This window comes from Rana temporaria, chromosome 6 (genome assembly GCF_905171775.1).
Source record: "Rana temporaria chromosome 6, aRanTem1.1, whole genome shotgun sequence".
In the NCBI taxonomy this organism is placed as follows: Eukaryota; Metazoa; Chordata; class Amphibia; order Anura; family Ranidae; genus Rana; species Rana temporaria.
The window spans coordinates 17,700,496-17,718,352 of NC_053494.1; the positions used below are offsets into that span (position 1 = coordinate 17,700,496).

General features: G+C 48.2%; 1 protein-coding gene across 9 annotated transcripts in view; it reads left to right on the forward strand.

Moving 5' to 3' along the window:
• Positions 1-6,138: 6,138 nt before the first annotated feature.
• The window catches only part of LOC120943194 (myosin phosphatase Rho interacting protein), a 224,446-nt gene continuing 212,727 nt past the window's right edge, over positions 6,139-17,857 (forward strand). For 4 of the 9 annotated variants that reach the window (XM_040356353.1, XM_040356356.1, XM_040356355.1 and 1 more), the window contains exon 1: positions 6,139-6,527. In XM_040356353.1, coding sequence (XP_040212287.1) covers positions 6,408-6,527 — 120 coding nt within the window. In that variant the 5' untranslated portion in view covers positions 6,139-6,407. The remainder of the gene's footprint in view (positions 6,528-17,857) is intronic. The other 5 variants (XM_040356358.1, XM_040356359.1, XM_040356360.1 and 2 more) reach the window with 3 other exon arrangements.

The window sequence follows — 17,857 nt, forward strand, 5'->3', positions numbered from 1 at the left end:
AATAAAGATCGGAAATGTACTTGTAGATGTACTAACATGTACGAGAGGAAATTAACCATTTTGTTTTTGATGAAAAATGTTAAGTGCATTTAACCACTTCAGCCCCGGACCACGTTGCTGGTCAAAGACCCGGCCACTTTTTGCGATTCGGCACCGCGTCGCTTTAACTGACAATTGCGCGGTCGTGCGACGTGGCTCCCAAACAAAATTGGCGTCCTTTTTTTCCCACAAATAGAGCTTTATTTTGGTGGTATTTGATCACCTCTGCGGTTTTTAGTTTTTGCGCTATAAACAAAAATAGAATGACAATTTTGAAAAAAATGAATATTTTTTCACTTTTTGCTATAATAAATATCCCCCAAAAATATATAAAAAGAATGGGCCAGATTCACGTAGAATCTCAGCGGCGTAACGTATCCTAGATAGGTTACACCACCGCAATTTTTCATCGCAAGTGCCTGGTTCACCAAGCACTTGCGATGAAAACTACGCCCGCGGCCTCCGGCGCAAGGCGGGCCAATTCCAATGGGCGTGTGCCATTTAAATTAGGCGCGCTCCCGCGCCGGACCTACTGCGCATGCTCCGTTTCCTAACTCCCGCCGTGCTTTGCGCGCCGTGACGTCATTTTTTTGAACGGCGACGAGCGTAGCGTACTTCCGTATTCCCGGACGGCTTACGCAAACGACGTTAAATTTTGAATTTCGACGCGGGAACGACGGCCATACTTTAGACAGCAATACACTTGCTGACTAAAGTTAGGGCACAAAAAAAAACTACTAACTTTGCGGCGGGAAACTAGACTATGGACGACGTAGCGAACGCAAAAAACTTTGTGGATCCACCGTAACTCCTAATTTGCATACCCGACGCTGGTTTACGACGCGAACTCCCCCCAGCGGCGGCCGCGGTACTGCATCCTAAGATCCGACAGTGTAAAACAATTACACATGTTGGATCTTAGGGATATCTATGCGTAACTGATTTTATGAATCAGTCGCATAGATAGAAACAGAGATACGACGGCGTATCAGGAGAAACGCCGTCGTATCTCATTTGTGAATCTGGCCCAATGTTTTCCTCAGTTTAGGCCGATACGTATTCTTCTACATATTTTTCGTAAAAATAAAAAAAAAACGCAATAAGCGTGTATTGATTGGTTTGCGCAAAAACTGGCCTATCAGAGGATCCTCTGGTGGGCCCCTGCTTACTACAGACACAGTGCCCTACTGCCTTAGGCTGTAATTAACAGCTTACTAGACTTTCAATTACAAAGCCTGGCCTGTCCCAAGGTCACACAGCCCACCCATTTCCATGATGTTTAATAAAGGCCCACCTGACATCAACCACGTTCAGATGCCAGTCCTACCCTCAGTACCAGTGAAGGCCTGCTTGTGGCTGCTGACGTCATTATACCAGGGAGACTGCACACCTGCCTACCCTCTTCCTCCTTTTGAATTGATCTGAGGTGTGAAAGTGCAGGAATCAGGACTGATCTGAAGTCTATAAGGTGCGGAAATTGGGGCTGATGAAGTGGCAGGAATTGGGACTGATCTGTGGCCTTTAACCACTTAAGACCCGGACCTTTAGGCAGCTAAAGGACCTGGCCAGTTTTTGCAATTCGGCACTGCGTCGCTTTAACTGACAATTGCGCGGTCGTGCGACGTGGCTCCCAAACAAAATTGGCGTCCTTTTTTTCCCACAAATAGAGCTTTCTTTTGGTGGTATTTGATCACCTCTGCGGTTTTTATTTTTTGCGCTATAAACAAAAATAGAGCGACAATTTTGAAAAAAATGCAATGGCCCAGATTCAAAGAGATTTGCGCTTTTTTTGAGGAGGCGCAGGGCAACGATTTTACCCTGCGCCCCCGCAAATTTGCTCCGCTGCCCTCGATTCACGGAGCAGTAGCTTCGTAAATTGCGAGGGCGCGCCGGCAAAATTGCCCGGCGCTAGAGCACACAATTTAAATGATCCCGTAGGGGGCGGGAATCATTTAAATTAGGCGCGCTCCCGCGCCGAGCGTCGAGCGCATGCTCTGTCGGGAAACTTTCCCGACGTGCATTGCGGCAAATGACGTCGCAAGGACGTCATTTGCTTCCAAGTGAACGTGAATGGCATCCAGCGCCATTCACGAATCACTTACGCAAACGACGTGAAATTCTAATTTCGCGACGCGGGAACGACGGGTATACTTTAGCATTGGCTGCCCCTACTATTAGAAGGGGCAGCCTTACGCTAAACACGCCGTACGGAAACGACGTAATTTGCGTATGCAGGGCTCGCGCAACATTGTGAATCGGTGTTAGTATGCAATTTGCATACTATACACTGAGCACAATGGGAGCGCCCCCTAGCGGTCATCGCAAGAATGCAGCCTAAAATATGCGTGGCATAAGAGCCTTATGCCACGCAGATTTTAGGCTGCAGTCGGCGTTACGATGTTCCTGAATCAGGAGCATTCGTAACGGCGGAGCAAGTAAGCAATTGCGCTGTGTAACCTATGGTTACACAGGCGCAATTGCTACTTGAATCTGGGCCAATATTTTTTACTTTTTGCTATAATAAATATCCCCCAAAAATATATAAAAAAAAAATGTTTTTCCTCAGTTTAGGCCGATACGTATTCTTCTACCTATTTTTGGTAAAAAAAATCGCAATAAGCGTTTATCGATTGGTTTGCGCAAAATTTATAGCGTTTACAAAATAGGGGATAGTTTTATTGCATTTTTATTAATTTTTTTTTTTTTACTACTAATGGCGGCAATCAGCAATTTTTTTCGTGACTGCGACATTATGGCGGACACTTCGGAAAATTTTGACACATTTTTGGGACCATTGTCAAAATGACAATTGCAGTTTGGGAGTTAACCACTAGGGGGCGCTGACGGGGTTAAGTGTGACCTCATTTGTGTTTCTAACTGAAGGGGGGTGTGGCTGTAGGTGTGACGTCATTGATTGTGTTTCCCTATAAAAGGGATCACACGATCAATGACGGCGCCACAGTGAAGAACGGGGAAGCTGTGTTTACACACAGCTCTCCCCGTTCTTCAGCTCCGGGGACTGATCGCGGGACTCCATCGGCGATCGGGTCCGCTGGTCCCACGGCCACGGAGCTTCGGACTGGATCGCAGGCGCGCGCCCGCGACCCACAGCCGGGCACTTAAAGAGGACGTACCTGTACGTGCTTGTGCCCAGCCGTGCCATTCTGCCGACGTATATCTGCAGGAGGCGGTCCTTAAGTGGTTAAGGTGCAGGTATCGAGGTTGGTCTAAGATCTGAATGTGCAAAAAATGGGTCAAAGATAAAATCTGACGTGAAGAAATTGATATTGATCTAAGGTGTGAAGGTGCAGGAATTGGGGCTGATTTGAATCTTTTTATGGTGCAGGAATCCGGGCTGATCTGAGGTGTGAAGGAATTGGGACAGATCTAATGCTGCGTACACACGATGATTTTTCGGCATGTAAAAACAACGTTTTAAAAAAATGTAATTTAATACGATCGTGTGTGGGCTTCACATCATTGTATATAGGGAGGATATAGATTGTATACAGTGCATATACAGGGAGGATATAGATTGTATACAGTGTATATATAGGGTGGATTTGGATTGTATACAGTGTATATATAGGGAGGATATAGATTGTATACAGTGTATATATAGGGAGGATATAGATTGTATACAGTGTATATATAGGGAGGATATAGATTGTATACAGTGTATATATAGGGAGGATATAGATTGTATACAGTGTATATAGGGAGGATATAGATTGTATACAGTGTATATATAGGGAGGATATAGATTGTATACAGTGTATATATAGGGAGGATATAGATTGTATACAGTGTATATAGGGAGGATATAGATTGTATACAGTGTATATATAGGGAGGATATAGATTGTATACAGTGTATATATAGGGAGGATATAGATTGTATACAGTGTATATAGGGAGGATATAGATTGTATACAGTGTATATATAGGGAGGATATAGATTGTATACAGTGTATATAAGGAGGATATAGATTGTATACAGTGTATATAGGGAGGATATAGATTGTATACAGTGTATATAGGGAGGATATAGATTGTATACAGTGTATATAGGGTGGATTTGGATTGTATACAGTGTATATAGGGAGGATATAGATTGTATACAGTGCATATACAGGGAGGATATAGATTGTATACAGTGTATATAGGGAGGATATAGATTGTATACAGTGTATATATAGGGTGGATTTGGATTGTATACAGTGTATATATAGGGAGGATATAGATTGTATACAGTGTATATATAGGGAGGATATAGATTGTATACAGTGTATATAGGGAGGATATAGATTGTATACAGTGTATATATAGGGAGGATATAGATTGTATACAGTGTATATAGGGAGGATGTAGATTGTATACAGTGTATATATAGGGAGGATATAGATTGTATACAGTGTATATATAGGGAGGATATAGATTGTATACAGTGTATATATAGGGAGGATAGAGATTGTATACAGTGTATATAGGGAGGATATAGATTGTATACAGTGTATATATAGGGTGGATTTGGATTGTATACAGTGTATATATAGGGAGGATATAGATTGTATACCGTGTATATATAGGGAGGATATAGATTGTATACAGTGTATATAGGGAGGATATAGATTGTATACAGTGTATATATAGGGAGGATAGAGATTGTATACAGTGTATATAGGGAGGATATAGATTGTATACAGTGTATATAGGGAGGATATAGATTGTATACAGTGTATATAGGGTGGATTTGGATTGTATACAGTGTATATATAGGGAAGATATAGATTGTATACAGTGTATATAGGGTGGATATAGATTGTATACAGTGTATATATAGGGTGGATATAGATTGTATACAGTGTATATATAGGGTGGATATAGATTGTATACAGTGTATATAGGGAGGATATAGATTGTATACAGTGTATATAGGGTGGATATAGATTGTATACAGTGTATATAGGGAGGATATAGATTGTATACAGTAAATATAGGGAGGATATAGATTGTATACAGTGTATATAGGGAGGATATAGATTGTATACAGTAAATATAGGGAGGATATAGATTGTATACAGTGTATATATAGGGAGGATATAGATTGTATACAGTGTATATATAGGGTGGATATAGATTGTATACAGTGTATATAGGGAGGATATAGATTGTATACAGTGTATATATAGGGTGGATTTGGATTGTATACAGTGTATATAGGGAGTATATAGATTGTATACAGTGTATATAGGGAGGATATAGATTGTATACAGTGTATATATAGGGTGGATTTGGATTGTATACAGTGTATATATAGGGAGGATATAGATTGTATACAGTGTATATAGGGAGGATATAGAATGTATACAGTGTATATAGGGAGGATATAGAATGTATACAGTGTATATATAGGGAGGATATAGATTGTATACAGTGTATATATAGGGAGGATATAGATTGTATACAGTGTATATATAGGGAGGATATAGATTGTATACAGTGTATATATAGGGAGGATATAGATTGTATACAGTGTATATAGGGAGGATATAGATTGTATACCGTGTATATATAGGAGGATATAGATTGTATACAGTGTATATATAGGGAGGATATAGATTGTATACAGTGTGTATATAGGGAGGATATAGATTGTATACAGTGTATATATAGGGTGGATTTGGATTGTATACAGTGTATATATATAGGGAGGATATAGATTGTATACAGTGTATATATATAGGGAGGATATAGATTGTATACAGTGTATATAGGGAGGATATAGATTGTATACAGTGTATATAGGGAGGATATAGATTGTATACAGTGTATATAGGGAGGATTTGGATTGTATACAGTGTATATAGGGAGGATATAGATTGTATACAGTGTATATAGGGAGGATTTGGATTGTATACAATGTAGTAGAAGGAAAACGCAGGGTGGGCGGGGCTGGCTCAGGCTCCTCCCCCGCAGCTGTCATAGGATCCCTTGGGAATGCCGCACATCAACCTAACCCTCCGCCGGCCCCGCCCCCTCCAGTGACACCCTCCCTCGCTGGCCGCTCGGCTCCTCTTTCTTTTGTTATGCTTCGGGCGGAGGGAGTTGGGGGAGGGAGCCGGGCGCTGTGATTGGCCGGTCAAGCCGTCCGTCAGACTCGCCGTGGCCCCGCCCGTGGCCTCTCGCCCGGCAGCTCGCAGTGTCTCAGTGAGCGGCGGAGAGCTGCCGGGAGTAGCAAAGCGAAGCCGCCCCGACCAGGGATGTAAATGTGGCCCCCCGAGTGATGGGGGAGGGCCCCTAGTCTCCAGCGCTCTGTCACCCACCACCCCACCGTCCATCTCCTCAGCCTCCTCCTCCGGCCGCGCCATGTCGGGGAAAGAGAACCCCTGCAAGAAGTTCCAGGCCAATATCTTCAACAAGAGCAAATGTCAGAACTGCTTCAAGCCGAGGGAGTCCCACCTTCTGTCCGACGAGGACCTCAACCAGGTGAGACCACCGCCGCCCCCTACTGGACTGCTGCTCATCCCCCTCACACCGCTACTCAGGGTATTGTACATTCCTCCGGGGCTCCCCCTGCTGGTACTGTATATACTCCGGGGCTCCCCCTGCTGGTACATTCCCGGGGCTCCCCCTGCTGGTACTCTATATACTCCGGGGCTCCCCCTGCTGGTACTGTACATACTCTGGGGCTCCCCCTGCTGGTACTGTACATTACTCTGGGGCTCCCCCTGCTGGTACTGTACATACTCCGGGGCTCCCCCTGCTGGTACTGTACATTCCTCCCGGGGCTCCCCCTGCTGGTACTGTACATTCCTCTGGGGCTCCCCCTGCTGGTACTGTAATACTCCGGGGCTCCCCCTGCTGGTACTGTAATACTCCGGGGCTCCCCCTGCTGGTACTATATATTGCTCCGGGGGCTCCCCCTGCTGGTACTGTACATTCCTCCCGGGGGTCCCCCTGCTGGTACTGTACATTCCTCCCGGGGCTCCCCCTGCTGGTACATTCCTCTGGGGCTCCCCCTGCTGGTACTGTACATACTCTGGGGCTCCCCCTGCTAGTACTGTACATTACTCTGGGGCTCCCCCTGCTGGTACTGTACATTCCTCCCGGGGCTCCCCCTGCTGGTACATTCCTCTGGGGCTCCCCCTGCTGGTACTGTAATACTCCGGGGCTCCCCCTGCTGGTACTGTACATTACTCTGGGGCTCCCCCTGCTAGTACTGTACATTACTCTGGGGCTCCCCCTGCTGGTACTGTACATTCCTCCGGGGCTCCCCCTGCTAGTACTGTACATTCCTCTGGGGCTCCCCCTGCTGGTACTGTACATTCCTCTGGGGCTCCCCCTGCTAGTACTGTACATTCCTCTGGGGCTCCCCCTGCTGGTACTGTACATACTCTGGGGCTCCCCCTGCTGGTACTGTACATACTCTGGGGCTCCCCCTGCTGGTACTGTACATACTCTGGGGCTCCCCCTGCTGGTACTGTACATTACTCTGGGGCTCCCCCTGCTGGTACTGTACATTCCTCCCGGGGCTCCCCCTGCTGGTACTGTACATTCCTCTGGGGCTCCCCCTGCTGGTACTGTAATACTCCGGGGCTCCCCCTGCTGGTACTGTAATACTCCGGGGCTCCCCCTGCTGGTACTATATATTGCTCCGGGGGCTCCCCCTGCTGGTACTGTACATTCCTCCCGGGGGTCCCCCTGCTGGTACTGTACATTCCTCCCGGGGGTCCCCCTGCTGGTACTGTACATTCCTCCCGGGGCTCCCCCTGCTGGTACATTCCTCTGGGGCTCCCCCTGCTGGTACTGTACATACTCTGGGGCTCCCCCTGCTAGTACTGTACATTACTCTGGGGCTCCCCCTGCTGGTACTGTACATTCCTCCCGGGGCTCCCCCTGCTGGTACATTCCTCTGGGGCTCCCCCTGCTGGTACTGTAATACTCCGGGGCTCCCCCTGCTAGTACTGTACATTACTCTGGGGCTCCCCCTGCTAGTACTGTACATTACTCTGGGGCTCCCCCTGCTGGTACTGTACATTCTTCCGGGGCTCCCCCTGCTAGTACTGTACATTCCTCTGGGGCTCCCCCTGCTGGTACTGTACATTCCTCTGGGGCTCCCCCTGCTAGTACTGTACATTCCTCTGGGGCTCCCCCTGCTGGTACTGTACATACTCTGGGGCTCCCCCTGCTGGTACTGTACATACTCTGGGGCTCCCCCTGCTGGTACTGTACATACTCTGGGGCTCCCCCTGCTGGTACTGTACATTACTCTGGGGCTCCCCCTGCTGGTACTGTACATTCCTCTGGGGCTCCCCCTGCTAGTACTGTACATTCCTCTGGGGCTCCCCCTGCTGGTACTGTACATACTCTGGGGCTCCCCCTGCTGGTACTGTACATACTCTGGGGCTCCCCCTGCTGGTACTGTACATTACTCTGGGGCTCCCCCTGCTGGTACTGTACATACTCCGGGGCTCCCCCTGCTGGTACTGTACATTCCTCCCGGGGCTCCCCCTGCTGGTACTGTACATTCCTCTGGGGCTCCCCCTGCTGGTACTGTAATACTCCGGGGCTCCCCCTGCTGGTACTGTAATACTCCGGGGCTCCCCCTGCTGGTACTATATATTGCTCCGGGGGCTCCCCCTGCTGGTACTGTACATTCCTCCCGGGGGTCCCCCTGCTGGTACTGTACATTCCTCCCGGGGCTCCCCCTGCTGGTACATTCCTCTGGGGCTCCCCCTGCTGGTACTGTACATACTCTGGGGCTCCCCCTGCTAGTACTGTACATTACTCTGGGGCTCCCCCTGCTGGTACTGTACATTCCTCCCGGGGCTCCCCCTGCTGGTACATTCCTCTGGGGCTCCCCCTGCTGGTACTGTAATACTCCGGGGCTCCCCCTGCTGGTACTGTACATTACTCTGGGGCTCCCCCTGCTAGTACTGTACATTACTCTGGGGCTCCCCCTGCTGGTACTGTACATTCTTCCGGGGCTCCCCCTGCTAGTACTGTACATTCCTCTGGGGCTCCCCCTGCTGGTACTGTACATTCCTCTGGGGCTCCCCCTGCTAGTACTGTACATTCCTCTGGGGCTCCCCCTGCTGGTACTGTACATACTCTGGGGCTCCCCCTGCTGGTACTGTACATACTCTGGGGCTCCCCCTGCTGGTACTGTACATACTCTGGGGCTCCCCCTGCTGGTACTGTACATACTCTGGGGCTCCCCCTGCTGGTACTGTACATTACTCTGGGGCTCCCCCTGCTGGTACTGTACATACTCCGGGGCTCCCCCTGCTGGTACTGTACATTACTCTGGGGCTCCCCCTGCTGGTACTGTACATTCCTCCGGGGCTCCCCCTGCTAGTACTGTACATTACTCCGGGGCTCCCCCTGCTAGTACTGTACATTACTCCGGGGCTCCCCCTGCTGGTACTGTACATTCCTCTGGGGCTCCCCCTGCTAGTACTGTACATTCCTCCGGGGGTCCCCCTGCTGGTACTGTACATTACTCTGGGGCTCCCCCTGCGAGTACTGTACATTACTCTGGGGCTCCCCCTGCTGGTACTGTACATACTCCGGGGCTCCCCCTGCTGGTACTGTACATTACTCTGGGGCTCCCCCTGCTGGTACTGTACATTACTCTGGGGCTCCCCCTGCTGGTACTGTACATTACTCTGGGGCTCCCCCTGCTGGTACTGTACATTCCTCCGGGGCTCCCCCTGCTAGTACTGTACATTACTCCGGGGCTTCCCCTGCTAGTACTGTACATTACTCCGGGGCTCCCCCTGCTGGTACTGTACATTCCTCTGGGGCTCCCCCTGCTAGTACTGTACATTCCTCCGGGGGTCCCCCTGCTGGTACTATACAATGCCCCGGGGCTCCCCCTGCTGGTACTGTACATTCCTCCGGGGCTCCCCCTGCTGGTACTGTACACTGCCCTGGGGATCCCCCTGCTGGTACTGTACATTGCCCCGGGGCTCCCCCTGCTGGTACTGTACACTGCCCTGGGGATCCCCCTGCTTGATTGCCCCCTCCCCTGTCCATTCCCTCTCATGCCCCATGGGCAGTGTGTGTTATATAGAAGTCTTGTGGGGTCACGTTCCCAGGCAGGGGGTCCTCCTCTAATATTGGGTACCACTTCCAGCAGCGGCAGCTCCCCTACACCCTCCAGATTGATGCTGGGAAGATATTGTAGGTGGTGCTCCCTGGTCTGGTTGGGCTTTGGATATGTATGGAGGTCCCCTTCTAGGCCCTCCTCTGAGGATTGTTTTCTATGGCCACCTGATTGGTTGGATATATTGGGGTCTCTTCCTTCTCTAACCCTGATTAGCTGAACACGGGGGCTTGGGTGTATTAAGGTCATCACCTTCGCTCCCCTGGATTGGCTGACAATGTCTCTGGATGTATTGGGGTCACCTCCTGTTCTCTCCCTGATTGGCTAAGCAGGACCCTGTCTGTATTGTGGTCATCGATCCTCCCCATGATTGGCTGATGTGAGCCCTGGAGCTTGTAGGGACACCTGTAGCCCCCTTATTTGACCAGGGCTCTATTCAGGTCACCCCCGTTGTCTGACCCGCTTTCTGGGTGTAGTGGGGTCACCTCCTGATTGCCAGACCAGGGCTCTGGATGCCGTTGTATCACCTCCTGTCCTGATTGTCCAACCAGGGTTCTGGGTGTAGTGGGGTCACCTCTTGTGATGGTCAGTCTAGAGATCTGGATGTAGTGGGGTCCCCTCTTGTGATTGTCAATCTAGAGATCTGGGTGTAGTGGGGTCCCCTCTTGTGATTGTCAGTCTAGAGATCTGGATGTAGTGGGGTCCCCTCTTGTCCTCATTGTCGGAACAGGGTTCTGGGTGTAGTGGGGTCACCTCCTGTCCTTCTAAATGCCAGACCAGGGTTCTAGATGTAGTGGGATCACCCCTGGTCCCTCTCCTGATTATCGGATGTAGTAGGGGGTCACCTTCTGTCCTGATTGTCTGAGCCAGGGCTCTGGGTGCAGTGGGGTCACCTATCCCGATTGTCAGTCTAGAGATCTGAATGGGGTCACCTCTGGTCCTTCTGATTGGCAGACCAGGGTTCTGGATGTAGCGATGTCACCTCCTGCTGATTGTCAGATTAGGGTTCTCAATGTAGTGGGGTCACCTCCTGTCCTGCTTATGGTCAGTCTAGGGATCTGGATGCAGTTGGGTCATCTGTTCTTCTGCCAATTGTTAGATCTGGATGTAATGGTCACCTCCTGTTTGTCAGTCTAGAGATCTGAATGGGGTCACCTCCTGTTTGTCAGACCACGGCTCTGGTTGTAGTGGGGTCACCTCCTGTCCTCACTGTCTGACCAGGACCCCTAGGTGTAGTGGGGTCACCTCCTGTCCTCACTGTCTGACCAGGACCCCTAGGTGTAGTGGGGTCACCTCCTGTCCTCACTGTCTGACCAGGACCCCTAGGTGTAGTGGGGTCACCTCACTGTCCTCACTGTCTGACCAGGACCCCTAGGTGTAGTGGGGTCACCTCCTGTCCTCACTGTCTGTCTAGGACCCCTAGGTGTAGTGGGGCCACCTACTGTCCTCACTGTCTGACCAGGACCCCTAGGTGTAGTGGGGTCACCTCACTGTCTGACCAGGACCCCTAGGTGTAGTGGGGCCACCTACTGTCCTCACTGTCTGACCAGGACCCCTAGGTGTAGTGGGGTCACCTCCTGTCCTCACTGTCTGACCAGGACCCCTAGGTGTAGTGGGGTCACCTCACTGTCTGACCAGGACCCCTAGGTGTAGTGGGGTCACCTCCTGTCCTCACTATCTGACCAGGACCCCTAGGTGTAGTGGGGCCACCTACTGTCCTCACTGTCTGACCAGGACCCCTAGGTGTAGTGGGGTCACCTACTGTCCACCCTCCAATTTGTTTGACCAAGTATCTGGATGTATTGGGGCCTCCTTCTGGTAGAACCATGATTGTCTGGGGTCACCTCCTGGCCTCTGAGCAGACGTCTGTCATTTAGGTAATGCTGACTGTCAAGTCACTCCTGACACAGACCCCCCCCCCCCCCCCCATACACCGTCCACACACACAAAGGTTTAGCATATCACAATAAAGTAAAAATAATAATAATTGTGCAAGGAAAGGTCAGACATTGCGATTTATTTAGGTAGAGTGAGAAGTTTGACTCTTCTAATGATCTGCTCAGCCGGATCTGGAAATTGCAGCCACACTCGCTGCCGTTGGTATAACCAGTGTGGAGCCTTCAGAATAAATTTCAACTACCGTGGAACCTTTGAGATTAAGTTGTAACTAATGTGGCGCCATTCAGAATAAATTGTAACTAGTGCGGAACCTTCAGGTTTAGGCCACTTTCACACTACTGCAAAGTCGCGCGATTTTACCGCCATTTCGCGGGCGGGATATTGCTTTGATTTTCCCGCGATTTTAGGGAATGCCTGTGTAGCTGGCATCAAAATCAGCAGGGACTACTTTAAAGTCGCACTAATATGAATGGTTGTCATTGGAAATCATGGGGGGGGGGGGAACGACTTGTCATGCTACTCTGCAGTCCCAAATCGTGGGACAAGTCGTACAAGTGTGAAAGAGGCCTAAGATGTAACTAGCATGGAACCTTCAGAATCGGACCCCTTTCACACTAAGGTGCTTTTTAGGTGCGTTAACACAAAAAAAAAAAAAGCATCTGACACAAAAACCTATTCCCATTAAAATCAATAAATGCTTTTACACCGGGGCAGTGCACTGGCAGGGCGGTGAAAAAACGCCCCTCTCAATTGAAATGAATGAAAAAGCTCTTCAAAAGGGCTTAGTGTTTTACTGGCAGTTTTGAAGCGCCTCAGTGTGAAAGGGGTCCCAAGGTGCAACTGGCGTGGCGCCTTGAGATTAAGGTGCAACTGGCGTGGCGCCTTGAGATTAAGGTGCAACTGGCGTGGCGCCTTGAGATTAAGGTGCAACTGGCGTGGCGCCTTGAGATTAAGGTGCAACTGGCGTGGCGCCTTGAGATTAAGGTGCAACTGGCGTGGCGCCTTGAGATTAAGGTGCAACTGGCGTGGCGCCTTCAGATTAAGGTGCAGCTGGCGCGGCGCCTTCAGATTAAGGTGCAACTGGCGCCTTCAGATTAAGGTGCAACTGGCGCCTTCAGATTGGGGTGCAACTGGCGCCTTCAGATTGGGGTGCAACTGGCGCCTTCAGATTGGGGTGCAACTGGCGCCTTCAGATTGGGGTGCAACTGGCGCCTTCAGATTGGGGCGCAACTGGCGCCTTCAGATTGGGGCGCAACTGGCGCCTTCAGATTGGGGTGCAACTGGCGCCTTCAGATTGGGGTGCAACTGGCGCCTTCAGATTGGGGTGCAACTGGCGCCTTCAGATTGGGGTGCAACTGGCGCCTTCAGATTGGGGTGCAACTGGCGCCTTCAGATTGGGGCGCAACTGGCGCCTTCAGATTGGGGCGCATCTGGCGCCTTCAGATTGGGGCGCATCTGGCGCCCTCAGATTGGGGCGCATCTGGCACCCTCAGATTGGGGCGCATCTGGCGCCTTCAGATTGGGGCGCATCTGGCGCCTTCAGATTGGGGCGCATCTGGCGCCTTCAGATTGGGGCGCATCTGGCGCCTTCAGATTGGGGCGCATCTGGCGCCTTCAGATTGGGGCGCATCTGGCGCCTTCAGATTGGGGCGCATCTGGCGCCTTCAGATTGGGGCGCATCTGGCGCCTTCAGATTGGGGCGCATCTGGCGCCTTCAGATTGGGGCGCATCTGGCGCCTTCAGATTGGGGCGCAACTGGCGCGGCATCTTCAGATTGATTTGTAATCTGTCCGTTGATTCCTGCTGAGCAGGGGGATGATAGGACACGTTATCCTCTATGGGCGTTCGTATAGAAACGGACTCCCGTCCTTTCACATCCGATCCATCAGGCGGATGGGGAATGGATCCCCCGTCTGTCTTTTTTTAGTGGCTAGGATCGGATGTCGGTGGGTGTAGAGGGACACATATCCGTTTTTCATCCACCGCTCCATAGAGAGCAATGGATGGTCCGATCGGGTCTGCCTAAAAAAACTGACATGCAGAACCGATCGGTCCTCCTGTGTGAAAGGGGCCCAACTAGTGTGGAACCTTCGGAATGAATTGGAACTCTTTGTATAGTAGTAATTGGTGATGATGGCGGCCTGGTCACCCCCTATTCTGCATTTGTGTGTAAAACGCCATGAAATATTCATCCTCTGGTTTTATAGTGTGTGTAGGACCAGCTATCAAATGCCGGCAGAGGAAACCTTATCTCCGATAGGAAAATATGGTGAGCATGACTTGTACAGCAATGATTCCCGGGCTGGCCTTGGCAACTTTCTCTTGCCGGAACCATCTGATGAAACTAGGCAACCTACCTGTATCTTAATATTTAGGGGGGTGTTGGTAGGTTGCCTTGATATTTGCCATCAATAAATTACGTGAAGTTGAGGGAACGCGCAACGTGTCCGGCCAACGTTCTTCTTACCCGATCCCTTTAGAATAAATATGCTCTTCCTGATTTGTTGTGTTTTTTTTTTTTTTTTTTTACATTTAGTGTATAAATCTTCTTCTATTTCACCTTTTTTTAAATGTTTTATTCTGGGCTGTTACCTTAATTTGCACATTGTCGGCGTAGACTTGGCATGCCGGTCATGTTTTGGTTGTGTGGCACATGCCGAAGAATTTGGTCAACCGCAAGCAGTTGACGAGCCCTCCCGGGCCTGTTTGTTTTGTACTTTAGTTATGTGCTCACCGACGTTGTCGCCCTCCAATGTGCAGCAGTGTGGAGGGGGTCAAGCAGAGGAGGCATTGGCGTTTGGACAAGCGGCTCTCTCAGGCTTTATGGGTAGCACTTAGAAGTGGAAATTGCAGATTTCCTGAATGTGCTACAGAAGAGATCCCGAGCTGGAGGATTTCTGAGCGCTTCCACTCGGCTCTTCCCAGGGTGCGGGGTTCTGGCCTCCGACCGATTGGCCGGTTCGGCATTAAATGTTCCAGAAACCGTTTCGATGTCCGGTGATTTTGATGGGTCTTCAGGCAATGGGAAGGCCTCCCTCCCTCTCTGCTGTTTTTATTTTTATTTTTTTCCGATTTTTATAATTCTTTTTTTATTTTAAAACAAATCAGTACAACACATATATATATATATATATATATATATATATATATATATATATATATATATATATATATATATATATATATATATATATATATATATATATATATATATATATATATATATATATATATATATATATATAAAAAAAATAATAATACATAACAACATTATTACAAAACAACAGTCACGGTCCATCTTATTATTATTATTATTATTATTATTATACATCCCCCTTTACCTTGTTGTCAAAATCAAACATATATCTCCTTCTTACGTATCTCTCCCCTTTTTTTTATTTTTAACCTGCAGACATGTAGTAGTCGGAATGTAGGTCATGACTTTTATTTAGTGGTGCACCGAACTGAAAATTGGACAGTAAAAAAAAAAAAAAAAAAGGGAAAAAAATATATAAAAAAATCGAGTACACCCCTCACATTTTTTGTAAATATTTTCTTCTATCTTTTCATGTGACAACACTGAAGAAATGAAACTTTGCTACAATGTTGTGTAGTGAGTGTACAGCTTGTATAACAGTGTAAATTTTGCTGTCCCCTCAAAATAACTCAACACACAGCCATTAACCACTTAAGACCCGGACCTTTATGCAGGTAAAGGACCCCGGACAGTTTTTGCGATTTCGGCACTGCGTCGCTTTAACTGACAATTGTGCGACGTGGCTCCCAAACAAAATTGGCGTCCTTTTTTTCCCACAGATAGAGCTTTCTTTTGGTGGTATTTGATCACCTCTGCGGTTTTTATTTTTTGCGCTATAAACAAAAATAGAGCGTCAATTTTGAAAAAAATATCTATTTTTTTACTTTTTGCTATAATAAATATCCCCCAAAAAAGATATAAAAAAAAACGTTTTTTTCCTCAGTTTAGGCCGATACGTATTCTACCTATTTTTGGTAAAAAAAAATCACAATAAGCGTTTATCGATTTGGTTTGTGCAAAATTTATAGCGTTTACAAAATAGGGGATAGTTTTATTGCATTTTTATTAATATTTTTTCTTTTTACTACTAATGGTGGCAATCAGCGATTTTTTTTTTTTTTTTTCCGTGACTGCGACATTATGGCGGACACATCGGACAATTTTGACACATTTTTGGGACCATTGTCATTTTCACAGCTAAAAATGCATTGTTTACTGTGAAAATGACAATTACAGTTTGGGAGTTAACCACTAGGGGGCGCTGAAGGGGTTAAGTGTGACCTCATATGTGTTTCTAACTGTAGGGGCTGGACGTGTGACGACATTGATCGTGTTTCCCTATAACAGGGAACACACGATCAATGACAGCACCACAGTGAAGAACGGGGAAGGTGTGTTTACACACACCTCTCCCCGTTCTTCAGCTCCGGAGGACTGATCGCGGGACACCGGTGGCGATCGGGTCCGCGGGTGCCACGGTCACGGAGCTTCGGACCGGATCACGTGCACGTGCCGACGTATATCGGCGTGAAGGGGTCCTTAAGTGGTTAATGTCTAAACCGCTGGTTACAAAAGTGAGTACACCCCTAAGTGAAAACGTCCAAATTGGGCCCAATTAGCCATTTTCCCTCCCCGGTGTCACAGGACTCGTTAGTATTACAAGGTCTCAGGTGTGATTGGGTAGTAGGTGTGTTAAATTTGGTGTTATCGCTCTCACTCTCTCACAGTGATCACTGGAAGTTCAACATGGCACCTCGTGGGAAAGAACTCTCTGCAAAGTTTCGGTATCAGGACAGTTTTCACGAGTACTCGTGAAAATACTCGGTATCAGCGCATCCCTAATTGTTGACATACTAATTTTTTTGTTTTTGTTTTGCACAGCTGCAGTGTTTGCTGGATAGTGTTATGGTGTAATTGGTTGCTTTTAGGCCCCCCCTCCTGCTAGCTCTACATGTATGCGTGTCATCAACACTTTTTATGGTGGCCTTGTAATGATCAGGGCCAGACAGGGTCCCGATCATGTGATCGGATGAGCGAGGACATCCATACACCGTCCTGCAAAGGGATCATGGTGCGTTACGGACAAATTAAAGGGACTGTGTGATTGGGGTAAAAAGGGTCTGAAGCGGTAGAAAAGGACCGTTGTTTTTAAATTTTTCTATTTTACACTTTCCAGGATTTATTTTTATTTTATTTTTTTAAAGCTGAACAAGAGATTTTAGGATATCCAGTACTTCAGATCTGGTTGAATGCGGCCCTTTAAACCAAGAAAGGAAAAGCTCAGATGTGTCATTTAGAGTCCACAGCTGGGGGGTCAGCAATCAGGAGAGCGGCCTCGGCCTCCATGGAATCGCAGCACACAGAGCGCTTTGTTTTTCTTCCTTCTTCCTGCGGAATTTGTTTGGTGGCCTTTGATGTCAACGTTTTTATTTTGGGAGCGCCTCCTTTATATTATCTGGGAGGATGCATAGCGTGCCTGTTTGTCATGTATTGTTGGGTATGTTTAAAGCTGAACTCGTATGTATGTATGTATGTATGTATATATATACTGTGTGTGTGTGTGTGTGTGTACAGTGGATAAAAAAAGTCTACACACCCCTGTTAACCACTTAAGCCCCGGACCATATTGCTGGTCAAATTTGGCACTGCATCGCTAACTGATAATTGCGCGGTCGTGCGATGTGGCTCCCAAACAAGATTGGTGTCCTTTTTTTTCCCACAAACAGAGCTTTCTTTTGGTGGTATTTGATCACCTCTGCTGTTTTTAGTTTT